Source organism: Cyprinodon variegatus, unplaced genomic scaffold (genome assembly GCF_000732505.1).
Source record: "Cyprinodon variegatus isolate N-32 unplaced genomic scaffold, C_variegatus-1.0 Scaffold100, whole genome shotgun sequence".
NCBI lineage: Eukaryota > Metazoa > Chordata > Actinopteri > Cyprinodontiformes > Cyprinodontidae > Cyprinodon > Cyprinodon variegatus.
In genome coordinates, this window is record NW_015150553.1 from 682,086 (window position 1) to 700,924 (window position 18,839).

The window sequence follows — 18,839 nt, forward strand, 5'->3', positions numbered from 1 at the left end:
CCCTGGGGTCCGATCATCGCTATCACTATCGTCGTCATCCGTCTCCGGTCCTGCCTGATTGCGCGGACTGGGTCCCGATAACAGCCCAGAGCCTCCCAGTAGGGCGTTTATGGCTTTGTTTCTGATGTTGGCGCTAGCAGAGGCCTCTCCTTCCTCATCCTCTTCATCTGGATCCAGGTGTTCCATCAGAACTTTGAACTGCATGACATGATGGCAATTGTTTAAAAGATCATGGTGACAGAAATGAGCAAGGAAAGTTTTAAGCATTTATCCTAAAATGATTTAAGTTGCAGGTGAGAAGAAGTAAAAATGAAGGAAATGCCAAAGCTCGATTGCTGGAAAAAAGCTGAATTGTACGAAGAAACTTCACTGCTCTAGTTTTATTACTTACATCCAGGTACTGTTTGACTATCCGCCGTTTCACGTCCTCCGTCAGCGTGGCATTACCCATGTTGTTGAAGATGAAGTCCAGGGTTTGTCTTGGGCTGAAGGTAACGTTGTTTTTCCTGTTCACTGCTTTATCGTACACCTTTGCCGACTCTGTCGGAGAGTACTTCTGAATTTTACTGTTGAAAGAGAGAGAGCATTTTGTCAGGCGCTTTATGATGGCCTTTTTTTTTTTTGCTTAATTAAATCTAACCATGTGACACTCATTCCATTTCAAGTCTGACGAAAGTGGCCACCTTAACTTTCTAAGATTATTCCAGTAAGAATATTAGGATAAGTCGTATTCATCACCAGCTCTTATTCCTCAGCATAAACGTCTCTAGATATCAGAACTGCTGCAGACATCTGAATATGTTTGTCTAAAACTATCCTATAGTGAAGCTACTTTGATGAATTATGAGTTTTTTTGTTTTGTTTATTTTTTTTACAGGATCAACACACACACTTCCATTCATGATGTCCTCACTAAGATCTATAATCAGGTTTGGACATAAAGGACAGTGGAGGTCCAGTTGACCGGCTAAATATGTTCCAGCCATGGAATAAATTACAGCCCAACAAATATTACATTTAAGCACATCTGTCATTATGACACTGCAAATGTGAATTTTCCATTTGATAATGATGCTGCTGATAACTAAAGGCATATTGACTAGAAAAGAGTAACATTCAGCATACTTCAACAAACTACAGTTTGTAAATTATAACTGGACAACTTGAAATTACCACTTAAGGAGTCACAAGTTGAGATTAAAATAGAATTACAGAAAGGAACTTAAGATTTTTGTGAAGATAAGCAGGCCTAAGAGTCTATAGAAGAAGCTGATCAGTATTATAAGGGTTTGATTACAGATCTTACCCGTCAGAAAACCCATAAAGGTTCTTCAAATGCTGCTTGAGCACCAGCAGAAGCAGGATACCCTGAACCGCATTAGCAAAGTCCAACAGGCCGCTGGGATTATCTGGCAGGAGCCGCATTACTTTGTCCACATCCTCCACATCCAAATCCTCCAAATCAGATTCAGAATCTGAGCCGTCTTCGTTTCCCACAGGTTTTCTCGTCTTCTTTGGCCGATGTACAACATCGTCGTTGTTGTCTTCGTTTTCGTTACCGTCACTGTTGCAGTTTTCCTCTTCGTCGCTTCTGGAAGAATCGCAGTTCATCTTCTCCTCATCCTCACCGTCGGATGTGTTTTTCCACACCTTTACTTTCTTTTCCTTACGTCTCGGCTCCTTTAGTAGAAGCTGATGGGGAAAAACCAACATCATGTCAGTAAATTATTCCTCTGAAAAAAAGATAAATTATTTTTTTTCAAAGTTCTGTTGAATGCCTGCAGTATAAATATTAATTAAAGAAACTTTTACATCAACATACATCCTGCAGGGTTCGGGTTCCTAGAATAATTTTATGTCAACCATACTGTTTTTCTCCCAATCATTTATCCAGCTTTTATTAATTTCACGTTTTTTTTATACATATATTTTTAAGAACAAAGTTCATAATGAATGCATGTCAGACATTACTTTGCGGGAAGACTTTAAGTGTGGAACCTGAAAAACCTGAAAGCGCAAAGTTGATCGGAAAGAGTACAGAAAGGAAGGGAGGGTCATAGGATTACAGGATAAAAGGAAGAATATGTAAAAGTACAGAAGGAAGTAGAGAACAAGAAAGAAAGAAAATAAAGAAAGAAGTATGGAAATAAAAGGATAGTAAATGATGAAAGAAAGGAGTTCAGACGTACAAGTGTTTTTCAAAGCATTTCTCCATGCTTTATCCAAACTAAAAAAACATTTAAATCAAATTCCATATTTAAGCCCTGATCCTGTCCATTTACCTCTTTAAAGGTTTGCAACAAGTTGCTGCCTGAAACAGACAGTGTGATGTCTATGTGGTGCATGATGAAGAGAGGCTCCTCTTGGCTCTGGTATGGGAAACAAGCCAAGTTGTCTGCGATGAACAGCAGCATATTTACTTCAGTCTTCTGCAAAAATCACACAAAAAAAACAAGAAAGCAGTATAAGCTGTTAGAATTTCAATGACAGATATTTTCTATAGCAATTTTATAATAAAAAAAACATCTTAATTACTTTGTATGATTACAAATTATTTGTGATTTAATATGGTTTTCAGAAAAAATCTATTAGAGGTATGCAGGTTGACTCACAGCGCTATCATCAAAGAGGTTCAGTAATGAGATGAGGAAAGCTCTCCGGTGCTGCCGGTTCCCCCGGATCATCGTATAGAGGTGGGAGCAGAGAGCAGAGTGGGTCTCATCCTGTCTGAAGCCTCGAACAATGGATTTACGAGATAAATTGATGGCCTGCTGCAGACTGTATGACATCTTCATCCCGGCGACCGCCTTCATCTTTAAGAGAAAAGGGTTAAGAATAAGCAGAAAGTTCAAGCAGACATTTTTTTCTTTTTTTTAAGTCAACAAAACATGGCTGGATTGTTTTCATTTTGGTACCTCAAAGAAAATCATCAAACATTTTACATTTTTTTGTTTTGGTCAACAAGAAACAATCATTATAATTATCAAGAGATTAGAAGCTTGTTTTTATTGAAGAACAACATTTTAGAAAACAAAAATAATTTCCAAATATCAATTTAGTAGTCAAATTACAGATTTTATTGAAGGGCGTCGATGGTTACTAAATAAAATGGTCACCTGTATGGTCAATATGTTTTGATTATTAGGGGGAAATAAAAAATCACTCCTTTTTCAGTTGGTTTGTATTCATCTACTAGCAGCTTACATGGATAAATCCCGTGTATTTCTTGTCGATCTCCACCAGCTGCTGGTCAGCTTTGTTTCTCATGCTAGGCTCTGGGTCTGTTCCCATTGCAATGAGGTAGGGTACACACTGCAGAGAACAGGTGGACATAAGAGTGTTGGTTAAGAGCTTCTGATGAAGGCAAGTGTCAAAAGAAAAAGGTTTGTGATCGCTTTTGATCTTGTTTGGGAAACCCTCTTACCTGTACAGGATGAATGAGACCCTGGTTGAGCGTAAGAGCGATGACGTTTAGAGCAAAGTGCCGCACACTGGACTCTGTGTGAAAGAAAGCCTCCAACACCTGTTTTAAGTACAGCTGCATAATGGAGCTGCTCATCCCTGATGATATGTCTCCCATCTCTTTCAGATCCTCCTGTTTGGAGAGTTTCTTCCCTAAAAGAAACAAACACCAAAAACATAATTTAAGATACTGGCACAGGCAAGCACCCTTTCCCCCCCCCCTCAAAGGTTAAGATGCTACACTTACATTCTCGGTCTGCTTCCTGCATTCGTGAGTCCTCTTCTTGCAGGTACGTCTGGAGGTTTTTGAGAACCTGGATTTTGAGATTGATGGAAGAGGCGCTGTCAGCCAGGATACCATTGTACAAGGATTTCACCTCAGGCACAAACATCTGGCTTGGATGCATGATGACAAGGAAACCTGCAAGAGAAGAACAGAAAGTGGACATACAGTAAGGATCAAAAACACTGACTACACATTACTTGCACCCTTTAGCTAAAGCTTTGGCTTGAGGGCGATTACAAAGAACCAAAACTTTCACATATTACAAAAGTATCAGTCAAGGAAAAGGAAAATGGGATGGATTTAATTTCCCAGTATTAAAGTGAACCCTAATATACACCCTAATCAACAACAGACTGACTTCTTCATTTCTGGAACAGCCTAGTCAGTAACATTCCTTTTGTTAGCAAACAAGATGAAACGCCGCTTCCAAAACAAAGGATTCATTTAAAGGTGTGAATATTTATCCAACCAGGTTATTCCAGCAGTTTCCCACTAAATTAGTTACAGTTTGGGATGAGTCGTAAAAGTCTGTGTAAACATTTAAAGCCAATAACATCTTTTAGAAATCTGTTTCTAGCAAACAACTTGGTGGACAGAGAAATTTGGCTGTTAATGACCGATTCAGAAAGATAATGAACAAAATGAATATTTTCCGTCATAATAAAATAAATATATTTTAGACTAAACTCATATCTTAAGATGATTGTATTAATTAATACATTTTTTTGCAATCATGTCCATAATGACACTCCCATTTAAGTTTGTTCAACATTTGAAGCTATTTAGGAAGTTAATCCTGGGAAAACTGAGCAGCTGGAAAAGTAAAAAATACCTCTGAACAGCACAGAGACAGAAAGACAGAAACCTTACCTAAGCCAATGATGGCTTTGGTCTTGACCACCTCATCATCATGCTTGGTGAAGTACAGCAGGAGCTCCAGGACCTTTTCCTTGATAATAACCTGCAGACGACAAAGAACAAATTTAAATATCAGATATTTAATCAGAAGCTTCTTGGTCTACCAAATACCAATTGGAATCAAAGCTCCAACTGATTACTTTGTCCGTCTTAAAATAAAAGTGCAGCTGTTGTCCCACCTTGTTGGGGCCTTTAAACTCTTCCTGATCAAAATCAAAATGTCGACCCAAAGCACCCACAGTGAAGAGCGATCGCAGCAGAAAAGGCTTGTTTGCTACTAATGTGGTGCTGTTGGGATCCTCTTGATGCTGAATCTTGAATTTGTTAAGAGCACCTGTGGACAAAAAAACAAATGGCATCAAAAATAAACCCCCCCAATTCTGCTCGCCTGCTCCGTTTCTGTGTTTTGTTCATGTTAAAGTAAAGACAACTTTTAAAAGAATGCATGATTTAGAAGGCTGTCACACATATTATGCATGGAGTTGAAAAAAATGAATGTTTCTCACCGTAGAATTTGTTAAAGCACGACCACACAAACTTGTAGTTGTGCGTAACTTTATTTACGACAGCTCCAAGGCAGCTCACACAGTGCTGGACCACCTAAACATAAAAGGAATAGAACTGTTGTTCAAACTGAGCTTCCACCACTTCACATCAGCTTTGTGATTAGCCTCTTTCACACACCGTCATGCCGTATTTAATGATGAGTTTCATCAGGTCTTCTTCAATGGTGGCGAGGAAAGTTTCACTTGGGTGCTCCATTAAGGGCACCACCAGCTCCAAGATCTTCGCCACGTTGCAGATAACCATGAAGTCATTGGCAGTCTGCAGGGAAAACAAATATTTTACCTGAAAGAATCTGTTTAATTGGACCCAAACAACGGTTCTAGTGGGGCCATATAATCGTGAAATATTTTTTAAAAACATTTTGTTGTCACTGCTGTACTAGTGAAACTCTGATCATATAGACTCATCACAGACAGAGTAAGATATATCGGCACATTTTAATTTGTTAACAATCAAACCAAGCTGTAAAAAGACAGCAGCCAGTAAGAAAAAAAGCTCTAATTATGTGTTGAACTACAGAGGGAGATAACCAAATCTTTTGTGGTACATCTTCACAACCAAAGGCACTCTTTGGACCTGTGCAGGTTGAGTCGTTTTTGCAAAGTTGGAACATATAAACTCAAGGGTGATGTATGAAACGAGATGTTTTACAGACCTATTGTCAAAAGCTCTAGTATAATGCTGCCTTCATATTGTCTCTAAAGATGATTCCTACCACTAGTAAAGTGGACATTTCCAGTGAATTGTGCTTTTGTTGCAACAGAAAAGAGAAACATGTTAGATCCAAATATTATCCTGACTACTTGGCCAAAACAGGAATAGAATTCCTAATTCATTCATCCATAAAAGTCATTTAAAAAACCACAAGTTTAAATGGTGATACATTTCCTTCAAATATGTCACACCATTGCTTAGGCTACAAATAGCAGGAGAGATTGCTTAATGATGCAGTATTCACCATACAGAAACATTCTGCTGCTGTTTAAAAGGTCAAAGTTTACCTCATCTAAACAACTCTGGTATCATAGAATTTTCTAGTTTTTCGCTCCAGTGGCGAGATGAGCGTGTGGTTATGTAGGATTTTCATGTTTCATATTTACCATAATTACGATACCCCATGAAGGCAACATAAAACTCATTAATTCCTGCATCCTGCAGCTGTTTTCTTATTCACTTATTATAAAATCATAAGGAGTGATGTTTGCACACCGTAATGTGCAAAACCTCCACTAGCTTGAAATCCATCCTGCTAAAAAAACTCTCCATAAAACATTGTCTTAATTTTGATGGGTCTAAATGTAATGAAGAGGTAATGGAGGAACTTACATTACACTTTGTGGTCAGATAGGGTTGCATGGTCATGGCATGTTTGACCATGAGCTGTGCTCTAATCTTGCTGAACAAGTATAAGGTGGTGATGCATGCCACGAGCCGTGTGGAGTTTACTCCTTTGTTTTCTATGGAAAACGATGAAAAAAACAAAACAAACAAGACTATTACTTATACATGAACTTTAAAGAAAGGTACAGTTTAAGCAAGCATACTAATTAAACTCTTAATCTTCATAAACAATTACGGATTCAAACAGAAAACTGTAGGAGACCCAGCAGCAAAACTAGACTTGCATACCTGCAAGAGACTCTTCATATTTGAGGATGTGCTCCACCAGGTTGTCAACTAGCTGAACACAGGCCTTTTTAGCTGGCTTATATGAAGCGTCCTCTTCTGATTTTAGGAGCTGGAAGAAATAAGAGAGTCACCTTTTAGGATTTTGAATATAAATTAAAATGCAATAAAAAAGAAAGAAAACAAAACAAAACTTAAAACTTACATTTTGCAAAAGCTGTTCGAACCAGTCATAACCAGTGTCGCGACACGCAGCCACCTGAAAGAGTCATTAGTCAAACATTTTAGAAGGTTCTCAAACCAAAAGCCTTTCTTAAACTATGTTTCAGGGTTCAACAAAAACCAAGAAGGCAGCTGAACTTACAACATCAGTGATGTTGAGAATCTTTCGGGTCATGGTGTCCTTGTCATGCGCAGGAGTTGGAGTAAACCACAACTTCTGAAATGTCTCATTCACCAGTTTCTGTACAGAAGCATTAACAGATTAAATACCTTTAACAAATATTTACAACAAAAAGGTCTTTCAAAATAGATCTTTGGAAATCTTTTTACTAGACAACAAGGCATAGTGTAATAATATAAAAACAGAAGGCACATATAGACTGATCCATACCTTGATGCCTTCCTCATCATTGACCCTGCGGATCATCTTCACGCACATCTCAGTGATCTTACTGAAGGTTGGTTGCTCCAGACAGATGTCTCTGAGAATCTTAATGACTCGCTTTCTTACACTGATTCCAGTGTCCTGTGCAACGTAAAAAATTATAAAAGCATTTAATTAAAAATGTTTTATCAATATACAACAAAAAAAAAATATCCACAAAAATAAAAAAAACACTGCTTTGCCAGCAGGTGGCAGTATAGGGCAGTAATAATAAGTGAACTTTGCATGAACCCCCTTCACATTTCCATGACAACCAACCCAACAATGTCCATATGCTCACTCACCAGATGAGATGTTCAAAACAGTAATTTTTCATCTCTTTAAGTACAGACGGCTTAATAACCCAGAAAAAAAAATCTTTGCCAATCTAGTATTATGTACAAGATAAGGGTGAACCTTTTAATTTCTGTCAGGACATGTCTGTAGAACATCTTTATGGAACCACTTTTTATGGGTATTTTTTTGCTATTTTTGGGCTATTTAAAGAAGTTCTAAGTCTAAAGAGATGAACTTAAACCAAGGAAAAACTAAACAAAATGTACAGGCGTCAGAAATAACATATCCATTTAAGAAGTGCAATCTCCAATCGCACCTTAAAGCAGAGCCATCAAAATGTTTCACTTGGTGAAATCCCCACATTTTAAAAGCACAAAAACGATGCAGATAGCATACATGGTTCTGTTCTGTCTCATCTTTGCTACACTTAAACAGGAGGGATCATTTCAACATTCCCCGCTATGTAGCCAACATAACAAAAAAAACATAACATTTGTTTGACCACCAGCAACTGAATGAAAAGATAACTTGCCAATATCCTTTCAATGAGCATGTCATAGTACTGCTCAGTGAGTTGGGGTCTGCTAAGCACAAACTTTCCCAGCAGCTCTACAGCTGCTTCCCGTACACTGGTGGAGTTATCCATCAAACGACCATGGACACCTCGCTGCATGTCAGACTGAAAAAACAGAAAGGAGCAAATGTTTGCATAAATAATTAGATCAGAAATAAAGGTTATTTTTACAATTAAAAAAACAAAAACTTAGTGTCATGAAAAATGACAAGAAGAACAGATTTGGAGACAATGTTTACCAAAAAATATAACTTCTTACATACCCTGGCCAGAATGCTGGGGTCCACAGCCACGACCTCTGACAAACACTTCATGGCTTTAGTCCTTACAGCAATGGCACTTTCCCCAAGAACGCGCAAAATCTATCACACAATAAAAATAAATAAATAAAAATGGTGTAGAAATTAAATACAGCTGCTCTCAGAAAGCCTGGAGTAGTTTAGAGAACATTAGACTGCATCTTCTCGTCAATGTTATTAACTAAATCTGAACTATTAACAGTTGCTTTTATGTCCGTCAATGCGATTTTACTTAATTAAAAAGTGTTCAGATTCTCATCTTACCTGTGTTAAATAAATATCAAAGCTCTGGGCAAACGGCCTCATGGAGGCCAAATAACGCACAATCAGACAGGAGTCTTCATAGTCCACAGTGTCTGAATTCATTCTGCAAGAAAAGGAGGAGGAAAGGAAAGGTTGAGTTGAGACCATTCATACAGCAACCTGAGAAGAGCCACATTGATTGCAGCAGGTCTAAGCACACTTCAGATATAGGATTAGCCTAAGAGGTCTTTTATGAAGCACAACTGTGCAAAATAAAATCCTTACTTCAGTGTGGTGAAATGGGCAGGTATCGTCTTAATGATGTTGCGCAGAAACTTCTTGCGTTTTTCTGCACGCTGCATAATTTCACCAGTTGTTTCCATCTCTTTTGCATGTTGGGGTCCATCTGATGAGTCCTCATCCTTTGGATTCTGGTTCCTCATAGATTTCTCAGCCTCTGTTGTAGCGTCACGGAACCACTGGGCAATGTAAAACTTTCTAGCAAACTAGAAGGACAAAGACAACATGTGAGATTATGCGCAGCTTACAGTACATTGAACAGGATGAACCAACTAAAATAAGGTTTTGCATGTTCTTACTGTGCAGGATATTTCTTTTTGTATTGAAAACATTCTTATTTTTAAAATTAAGTTTCATGCTTCAATGTGTTGTTCAGCAAATGGAAAAAGATTTCCATCAACACTACTGAGTCCGATTCAAACCCACCACCAGAGAAGGATCCGTCTCAGCGTTCTCTTCCAGATAGTCCAGTAAAGCTTTCTGCAGCTGCTGCGTTTCATCGGTGCCCTGAGACTAGACAACCACAGAGTAATAATGTCACACGCTGATCATTAAAAACAAAGGTAAAATATAAGCATGAAGGTAAAAATAACAATGCTAAAATAAAAAATGCATTTTATTCTTAGTTTAGGTTCTTCTAAAAAGCATTCAGTGGTACCTTTAAATGATAACTCTGACAATAAATTTAGTATTAATACAGACTAGTTTATCCTGGAGGATGATGCTTAAGACTAGACACAGCAGAACTGGTCTCCAGAGTGCAGATCTTTTATTTAGAAAGAAAACATTGACAAGGTTTTTTTTAAAGGTACAGTGGAGTATTTTCAGAAATCGACTGTTGCGTCCCCCCCCTATATTCTAAGTGTTATTTATATATATATATATATAGTTGTTTTTTTTTTTTTTTTACAGACTAGTAGTGGATTTAATTTTTTTTTTTTTTTTTTTACAGACTAGTAGTGGATTTAATCAAAAGTGGTTAGAGGATCCTAAATTTAGCATATATCTCCATAAGACGGAGCATGGTAAGCATGTTTTTGTAAATGTTAACATTAATAATACACAAGCTGATTTAAATAATCAGCCTTTAGGTAATCAGTTTGTTGGTTCCTTGTTTTCATTTTATATTGATCAGTTTTATTTGCAAACGTTACCAGCATCACACTGTTTTTGTTTTTGGATTGACTGGCTGCTTACTATTCGAAGCAATACTCATTTAGATTTTTTTTTTGATGGTTAAAATTGTATTTTCTCTAAATGATTGATACTCGTGTCTTTAAAGTTCCCTGTCTACTTTTAACATATTTTTAACTAAATTAGAGTCGGCTGCTGGCAGCCAGACTTGGCCAGCTTTCCTTTCGAAAACCGGAACTGATATATGTTCTTCATTTCATTTACAATCTGTCCATACAATTATATTGATATGCCTTTTTTTCTTCAAATTGTAAGATTGCTTGAGGCACCATGTGTTGTGTTTACACCTTAGTAAATAAAATCTAATTGCTTATGAACTCTTCATAAAACCCTTATTCAAAACTTCCGCTGGAAAAACGACACCAGTCAGAGTTAGAAATGTTTCAGTTACTGGTTTCATGGTGTACCAGGGTATGAAAACAACATGGTTTCAAAACCACAAAAGTTTTCCTTCATACTATTCTTGTGTTAAAAGCTTTTCTTTTTAAACACATAACTCTTGTCAGAAAGAGTCCTCGGGTTGTGAGCAGCTGGCGGCCTGGAGACAGGGACCGGATGGACGGAGAGTTTGGGTGTTTTTGGATCGAGTATTTGATACGTTTTAAATTAAAGGCAACCGTGGAAAATCCCTCTATAGCTGCACATTTTGTGTACACTCATTTGTCACATTAATTACTTGCCTTTAAAAATGATGCAATTTTCTATCTTAATCAAAGTTTTATTTTTTTTTGTTGTTTTTTTTTTAAGGTTAGCATACCTTCAGAATTGCATACCAGCCTGCTGTAGCTGGTCAGAGTTAACATTAAGGCCAGATGCTTGATAAAATGGTTACCCATCTTAACGGTAGAAATGAATGGAAACACTGATTTCCAGCAGGGTTTTCATTCCATTTAAGTCACAAAGAGAGACTGCATGAATGGGAGGTATTTTCAAAGCACCTCCCATAAATTGTGATCCACCCAATGACAGCCAGAGGGAAAACTAACATTGTAAGGTCGGCTTACTCCAGAAAAGAAAATACTTCAACCAAAGGACAAATGCTTCCTCCTAAAATCTCAAAACACAATTCATGTGTAGCAAAGGATTCCATTTAGTAAAAGAAGATCAACTTTATTATTACCATTATTAAATTATGTAGACATCATTTCATTTCTTCAACAGAAAATACTCTTTCAGATTGGAAAGTGTGAGATAGTTTAAAGCACTGTTTGCCAACGGTTCCAGATACCAGAACATTCTCCAAAATATTGTTTTAAAGATGCTGATTCAATCACATAAGCGCAAAATGGCTAAAAAAAATTCCTCAATCTCTTAGCTTTGTAATATAGCTGTAAATGTACTGATCCAAACACCCAGACATTAGTTAATACCAATTTACTCTAATCAAATTTAGCCTGGGTTTCTTACCTCTTGTAGGATGCGATCAATAGACCTCTGGTCCATCTTGCTAGTGACGGCATCCTTCCTGAGTCTGGCAGCCACTGTGCCCAGGTAGTCCAGAGAAGCCACTCTGAGAGCCATTTCTGTCTGTTTATTACTAAACTGGTGAACCTGAACGAAGAAGAAAAAAAAAATAAAAAATGGAGAAAAACTTCAACAACAGAAAATATGAAAAACAAGGAGGATAGTTATATTCAGATCGAAAATTGATAGCTCAGGAAACTTTGCAACTTTATTCATACTATTCTTACTAACCAATAGTCTTCCAAGAAGACTGAGCAGCAGCTCTGCTGCAGGCCACTCCGGTTTGTTTACAGTTGATAGCAGATCCTGGACAAAGTTTTCAAATAATGGGCGGTAATCTTCTTCTCCTTGCTTGCTGCCACACCTGAAGGCAAAGACAAAAGAGGCACAACATAAGGATCATTAATGAACCACAAGCAACAAGCAGTAAATTTTTGTTTGAAAAAAAAAATCTTAAAAAGGAAATAAGTAAACTTAAAGGTTTTACTTATAGTTTATCATATCAGCAACATAAAGACTCATCCATCATGACATAAAACATGGCTTAAGTTGAAAAATCAACATAAATATTGAACAATGAATGGTTAAAAATAGAAATCTTACTTTTTGAGGAAGACAGACAGGAAGTTCTGTGCCGTTCTCATTGCCGTCTCATATGAATTGGTTATTAGAACATCCTGATCCACCTTAAATATCACAGAAACAAAAACAGATTAATCAGAAAATATTGGGAAGAATATATTTGCTTGTTCTGTGCATTTGTCTTCTTTCCTACCTTGTCGTACTCTTCAAACACATCCTTGTCATTAGGGAGATGGACCACGCACTGGATCAGGCAAAGCACCAGAGCTGTCACCATCTGAATGTACATCGGTTCTCCATCCTGGTCAGAGCTGTTCAGCCTAAAGTAAAAAGAAGACATGACAATTAGTTTGCTCTCTTTCTGGCAACATTCTGGATAAAGAATTAAAATGATACATTTCATTTTGATACCATTTGGTGTGTGTGTGTATATACAACAGTTTATTTTCACATCTCAGTATAAATAGATGTTTAAACAACTACCTGAAATTCCTAAGAGAGCGCTTGCTGGTGGGTAACCTGGCCAAAGACGTAAAGATCTCCTCCAAGATAAGCTGTCGGTGCTTCTCATAGCGGGAAAAAACCTGAAGTGTCACAAATCGAACATTAAGTATAACACATAAAAATAAAAACTATACAACAGCCCAAAAAAACAAGTTTTCCATGAAATTTAAGATTTTTAATTAGTCATTAAATGAAACAATTGAAGAGGCTTTTGGCATTCAGAGAAAGGCTTACCGCGGTGACGAGCTTAATGGCACACAACTGCAGCTCACTGACATTCTCCACAAAGAACGGAGTTATCCCCATAGAAGAAACCTGCACAAAGGAAGAAAATATATTTCATACTTCATACGCTTAGCAATGTGAAACCATTTTTACCACCAAAACATTTTCTTTGCTTTCTTTTTTTACCTGAAGGATCGTTGTATCTGTAAGAAGCTGGATTTCTAGGAGCTCTGAAATGTTGCTGACTATGTCACACACCTTGTTGTACAACATGACAATTACACGTTGTTTGTGTGTCGAGCATTTGGCACGCTTTGCCTTGGAGCTCAACAAGCCACCTAGATGAAACAAAAAAGTTTTTATTTTTGAGAATTTATTAAAAAAAAGATTAAATCTATAATATCTTGAGGAGCCTCGTACAGATGATATAAAATCTCATGATTTCCATAAAATAAACTTCACTCACTGACTGACTACTATAATGCAAACATCATTAGACTGAGAGAAAAAAAAAAAATCAGCCTGAACTGTAGCAGCCTTTTTCTAGAAACTAAATATAAGAAAGTCAATTTTTGCTTGACCAGGTGATACAATTTACCAATTAGATGAGAAACATTTAGAATGAAAAAAAGACATCTTAATTCAAGAGCAAAATATTGAATTATCTCAATGGAACAATATAACATTTGTGTGGTGGGAAGAGCATAAGAACTTATCAGCTACACAACATCCAGAGCATTTTCACATCATACTTTTCTGCTTGTCATATATTCTAATAAGGTTAAGTTGCATGATGAGAGTCAGGAATATTCAAATAAAAGGAACACAGATTTCCACATTCAGCATCATAACATCTTAGTATCGACTTGTGAGTATCGACCAAGGTTGCAACACAACAAAGAAAGTAAACTTTTGTTGCCATTGCATGACCAAAAACCAATTAGTGAGGGTTTCATTGACAGATCATAAAATAGAGAAGAGGTTGCAACAAATTTCAGTCGGCAACCCCTTTCAGCATGATGGAAAACATCTGTGCTGTGTCCAACATCCCTATAACATGATTTCAGTCAATTCCAGTTAAATCTTCTGTCGCTTTATCCTTCCTGCCTTGTCTGTTACAGACTGCATTGAAAATGCTAAAATCCCTTTTACTTAATTTCTATTACATTTCTGGATGAAAACACTCAAGAGCATGATTTAAAACTGCTGCCATCACTATCATTCTTTTTTTAATATTTTCTCTGTGGTGAGCATCTACTCAGAGTGCCAGTAGCCTGAGAGACGGTTGTGTCCAAATTCAGGGGCTTCATCTTTTTTCAAAGAAAAAAATATTTGTTCCAATCAGCAATACTAACGTAACATCCTTCAAAGGCTGTATTTTTTACTCCATTTACACAACAGCACTTCAATGAAGGCTGTCCACATTCTGAGACTCTTTCAATTGCTTTCTTCTTTACCCCAAATATGATTAATAAATCCATTGTATTTTTAATGTGTTATGGTTCCTATGACCCAAAAGATACTTTCAAAATGTTTTATCCAAGGCTACCCATGTTTCCATAAAAACGTGAGCAAAACTGTCATTATTCTGCTACTTTCGCTATGCAAAGTTCTGCAATCTAAGTGTTTCCATTGGATAACAAATACAATTAAAAGTGCATGTGAATACGTTTGTTAACACGAGTTAAACGGTTTTAAAATAAAGAAAGAGTCCTTCTTCCTAACCAGATAGAAAAGATGGTAATTAATTTCCGTAGCTATGATTGTTTTTTGTCAGTTAAGCTCCAAATAAAATCGCCCCACTAACAGATTTTTGCTTCATGACCTAATAAAGTGATGATGTGACTCACCTCCATGCGGATCCACTCTGTAGACAGGATCATACTGTGGATAAAGAGTGTTCTGAAGGTGAAACTTGGTGTACTGTAGAACTCGCTCAATCACATCCTCAATGTACACAGCCTTTGGCATGTGTGTCGAGGTCATGATGTTAAGAGCCGTCAAACAGGCATCGGCAGACTTTGTAACTCTCTCCATTATCAAGTCCCTCCAGAGCCTTTCCTCATTTTCAGCATCATGGTCCTGTGGATAGCAAAGGAAAAAAATTGTTTTTTCAAAAATCTTCTTTATCCACTTTGTGGACAGTTAAACACTATAACTATTAAAACATGAGTTAATGGTGAAAAGAGCAGATGATTAGAAGGAAAGCACTCACATGATTTAACAAGGTAGAGAGCTTGGATCCATCCTGGATATTCTTTTCAAGGATGTTCAGGAGTTTCACCAATTTGTCTGATGGGATCTACACAAACAGATGTCATTTAGAGCAGTTTTTGAAGCATCTGTCATAAATATGGCTCTAATTAGAGATATCAGGCTTTGTCTACTGTACCTTGCTGGTGATGCCCATGGCCTTAATTTTGGCAGACTCGCTGCCAAGCTCATTCAGCTGGTGTTTACCAAGCAACAGTTCCTGAGGTATCTCATCATCATCTGCTGCTTATTGAAAAAAAAAATTGAAAAGGGGAGGAAAATGGGTTTTATAAACTGCAAAATTCAATTTAAAACGTTTTTCATTACGTAAGTTAAATAGATAAAAATACCCATGGTGGTGAAATCCACGTCCTCCAGGTTTTCTAGTATGTTGTCTATGCTTGCCAAGAATCTTTTGAACGTGGATGAGTCCATTAGCTCTTCTTGGGTCAGCTTAGGTTCGTAAGCTTTTCGTTTCTTTTGCTTCTCTTTCATCTTCATTTTTCTGGCGACTGAATAAGAAACAAAGATTCTTGCTGTCAGCGTTTTCCTTTTAGGACAGCCACAGAAATACTGGAATTAACTTGTTTTCCTTACATAAAAACATTTCATGTATTCTAGCATGGAAGCAGAATTTATTTTTACAAAATGTGCTCATCCTTTCTCTCAGACATGTTTAACAAAACAAACTCGTCAAATGCGATTGCGTACTTTCACTCATGCTGGGTGGAGGTGAATCTTCTTCAGAGGAGTCACGGTAGCGGCTGCCGGAACCTCGCCGACCTTCTCGATGCCCGCTTTTCCGGTGCTCCCCAGAACCTCGTCGTTCCCTTTCTTCAATGTCCCATGATCTGTCTTTGTCCCGCTTGTGACGCTTCCTTGCCGCTGTATAGATCAAAAAGAGACGTAATTATAAACATTTTCTAATACAGAGGTCCAGCAACGGCAATAGCATTTGTTTTTCTGTTTTCAGCTAAAATGAGTGTTATACTACAATACTATACTTCAAAGAAAAATATCCTATATAATTATATCAGAACAACAAAAAGACAGAAGAAACAAATGAACTCACACTCTCCGTTTGCATCATAGTCTTCATCTGAGCTGACTTCAGCATATTTAGGCTTCTCATTAACGGTACTTCGTTTCCTCTTGTTCATTTTTACCCTCTCATACATTGGCATGGTCGACTCAATTTCTTCTAGTAACTCCGGGGGGAGCTCCTTTAAAACCTCTGGATCCATACCACCTAAACATTTGATAGTAGCGTTTTTGTGAGCAAATAAAATTTAATTGGTTAAAAAAAAAAAATGAAAGTAAGAATAGTTAAAAACGTAAAATGTACTGCAGCTTGGCTGTTCCTTACTTTTTCCAGACTTTCCAGAGAACCTGTTCTTTGACTTGCTGTGCCGAATGATTCTCTGAATCTGGTCCACCGAGAGCTTTTTTAACACCACAACAGGCTTGGGTCGCTTCTCAAAGTCCTTCACCAAACCTAGTCTCTCTAGTTTGACCTTAGGCTGGCCCCACATCTGACTTTCAGTTGACTCACTGTTCTCACGGTCCCGATTGATCTAGAAAAAGAAAGAAAAAAAGGTTAATTTCAAGTTTCAATGCCTATGATCACATTTTGAGATAATTTCAAACTGATAATAAAAATCTAAAGGGAAAAATTTAGAAGTGTATATCAAACAAAAAAATATATAACAATGATTCAAACTGATGTTTGTGATTTTGATGTTAATTCCCAGAAACCCAAGAATAAATACATAAAGAGATGTTCCACTTTCTCATTATTTAGGTTAAATGTAAAAACTGGAGGGAAATGACAGAAAATTACACTGCTACAAGAGCTCATTGCAACAAACACACACAATGTGAGGTGTGATTGTTTTCTACCTTGACCATCCTTAAAAATCTATTCAAAGCACTAGCAAAGTTATATGTATAGCCATTTGGATCTGGTGAAAATTAAAGTCTACCAGCTCCATCACAAAAATAAAATAAGTTATTTTATTAAAACATGCTTTGAATGCAAAAAAAAAAAAAAAAATGCAGATGATACATGAGAAGGATGCTGCATGGCTTAGCTCTTTCTCTGAGATTTTAAGAACACTGGTTTGAAATGTGAAACTACCATTTATGGTAAAAAAAAAAAAAGTTCAATTCTAAAAGCATGCACTAGACAATAAATCCAATAACAATCATAAATGCACCGGTTATGTCTGCAATTATGCAAATGTCAAGGAGTGCATATATGCAACATTTGGTTGGTTATCATATTTCTAGTGCCATAATATATTTGGTCCTGACAGACTGCTGGCGACTGCCTTTATGGTTTTAGTGACGGGATGCTAAGACTCAGAAAAGTATTGGGAATAAGCAATGGCAACAAAGGAAGAAAAGTGTAAATAAAGAATTTTTTACTATGAATATAATATGTTCAAAAATAGCTTTAGAACATGTTTTTTCTGAAATTGTCCAGCAGTTTAAAAAGCTGACAAATGAACATAAACTCTTAATAGGAAAAGAGCGTCCCAAGTTTTTTCTTCCACCTGCACAGCGAATAGAGGAGCAAAATATTTCCCTCGATGTTGCTGCGCACTACCGGCTAGCTGGATGAAAGCAGCTACCAACAATTTCCAACTAATTCTAACACAAATTAGTCAGCAGGTAAATCTTGTTAGCCACAAAAAATAAAAATAAAAATAATAATTTAATTCAATTAAAAATTAAATAAATAACAAAAAAAGAAAGCCAATTTTCGGACAAAAAAAAGTAAGACCACAGGTAACAGTAACTAGCTTAACAACTGGAAAGCTATGGGCAGCATGTCTGTGAGGCTGCCAATTGAGGGTTCACTCCTTATGCAAATAGCCTTACTATTCAGATATAATGATGCTACTCCAGAGTGAGCAGAACCGCAAAAAGAAAAACTGCAGAATAAACACTGGAAACCTACCACTAAACTTAGCAGGGGTTCATCATTTTGTTCCATGCACAAGGAAATGACTGAACACCACTTAATATTATATTTTTGCATAAGTAGTTAACTTTTTCAGGGCACTATAAGGCTCTCATCCATGGGCACTCATACTACTAAAGATCAAGAAATGAACTTCAAGATAACCTTCGCAAAACATGTATGCGCCACAATGTCCGATTCAGACTCCTGCATCAGCATTGCAAAAAGCGTAGTCTTTTTCTCAGTGAAGTAAATCCAGAAGGGCTTTTGAGAAGACTTTGTTTCTTTAAATCTGCTGATTTTAGACTTACTATGAGATATAGAGAAGGCATTCCAGTATTCATCTAAAAACAAGCTTAAAAGGAAGAACTGAATGACATCAGGACTTATTGGGTCAGCACTTGTCTATAGTAGACATATAGCATATGGTACAA

At 37.0% G+C, this 18,839-nt stretch overlaps 1 protein-coding gene across 5 annotated transcripts in view; it reads right to left on the minus strand.

The window, feature by feature from the left end:
* Window positions 1-18,839, minus strand: part of nipbl (Nipped-B homolog (Drosophila)) — a 31,885-nt gene that overhangs the window by 1,590 nt on the left and 11,456 nt on the right. For 3 of the 5 annotated variants that reach the window (XM_015374316.1, XM_015374317.1, XM_015374320.1), the window contains 36 exons: window positions 16,807-17,014; window positions 16,513-16,689; window positions 16,152-16,325; window positions 15,791-15,952; window positions 15,580-15,686; window positions 15,403-15,489; window positions 15,038-15,269; window positions 13,374-13,525; window positions 13,197-13,277; window positions 12,942-13,042; window positions 12,652-12,778; window positions 12,480-12,562; window positions 12,108-12,240; window positions 11,820-11,963; window positions 9,645-9,731; window positions 9,204-9,424; window positions 8,940-9,042; window positions 8,640-8,738; window positions 8,335-8,481; window positions 7,473-7,607; window positions 7,224-7,322; window positions 7,065-7,118; window positions 6,863-6,971; window positions 6,560-6,690; window positions 5,351-5,491; window positions 5,173-5,266; window positions 4,846-5,000; window positions 4,619-4,709; window positions 3,710-3,883; window positions 3,425-3,615; window positions 3,205-3,312; window positions 2,613-2,813; window positions 2,283-2,429; window positions 1,307-1,692; window positions 392-566; window positions 1-198 (listed from right to left, as the gene is read on the minus strand). In XM_015374316.1, coding sequence (XP_015229802.1) covers window positions 1-198; window positions 392-566; window positions 1,307-1,692; window positions 2,283-2,429; window positions 2,613-2,813; window positions 3,205-3,312; window positions 3,425-3,615; window positions 3,710-3,883; window positions 4,619-4,709; window positions 4,846-5,000; window positions 5,173-5,266; window positions 5,351-5,491; window positions 6,560-6,690; window positions 6,863-6,971; window positions 7,065-7,118; window positions 7,224-7,322; window positions 7,473-7,607; window positions 8,335-8,481; window positions 8,640-8,738; window positions 8,940-9,042; window positions 9,204-9,424; window positions 9,645-9,731; window positions 11,820-11,963; window positions 12,108-12,240; window positions 12,480-12,562; window positions 12,652-12,778; window positions 12,942-13,042; window positions 13,197-13,277; window positions 13,374-13,525; window positions 15,038-15,269; window positions 15,403-15,489; window positions 15,580-15,686; window positions 15,791-15,952; window positions 16,152-16,325; window positions 16,513-16,689; window positions 16,807-17,014 — 5,214 coding nt within the window. The remainder of the gene's footprint in view (window positions 199-391; window positions 567-1,306; window positions 1,693-2,282; window positions 2,430-2,612; window positions 2,814-3,204; window positions 3,313-3,424; window positions 3,616-3,709; window positions 3,884-4,618; window positions 4,710-4,845; window positions 5,001-5,172; window positions 5,267-5,350; window positions 5,492-6,559; window positions 6,691-6,862; window positions 6,972-7,064; window positions 7,119-7,223; window positions 7,323-7,472; window positions 7,608-8,334; window positions 8,482-8,639; window positions 8,739-8,939; window positions 9,043-9,203; window positions 9,425-9,644; window positions 9,732-11,819; window positions 11,964-12,107; window positions 12,241-12,479; window positions 12,563-12,651; window positions 12,779-12,941; window positions 13,043-13,196; window positions 13,278-13,373; window positions 13,526-15,037; window positions 15,270-15,402; window positions 15,490-15,579; window positions 15,687-15,790; window positions 15,953-16,151; window positions 16,326-16,512; window positions 16,690-16,806; window positions 17,015-18,839) is intronic. The other 2 variants (XM_015374321.1, XM_015374318.1) reach the window with 1 other exon arrangement.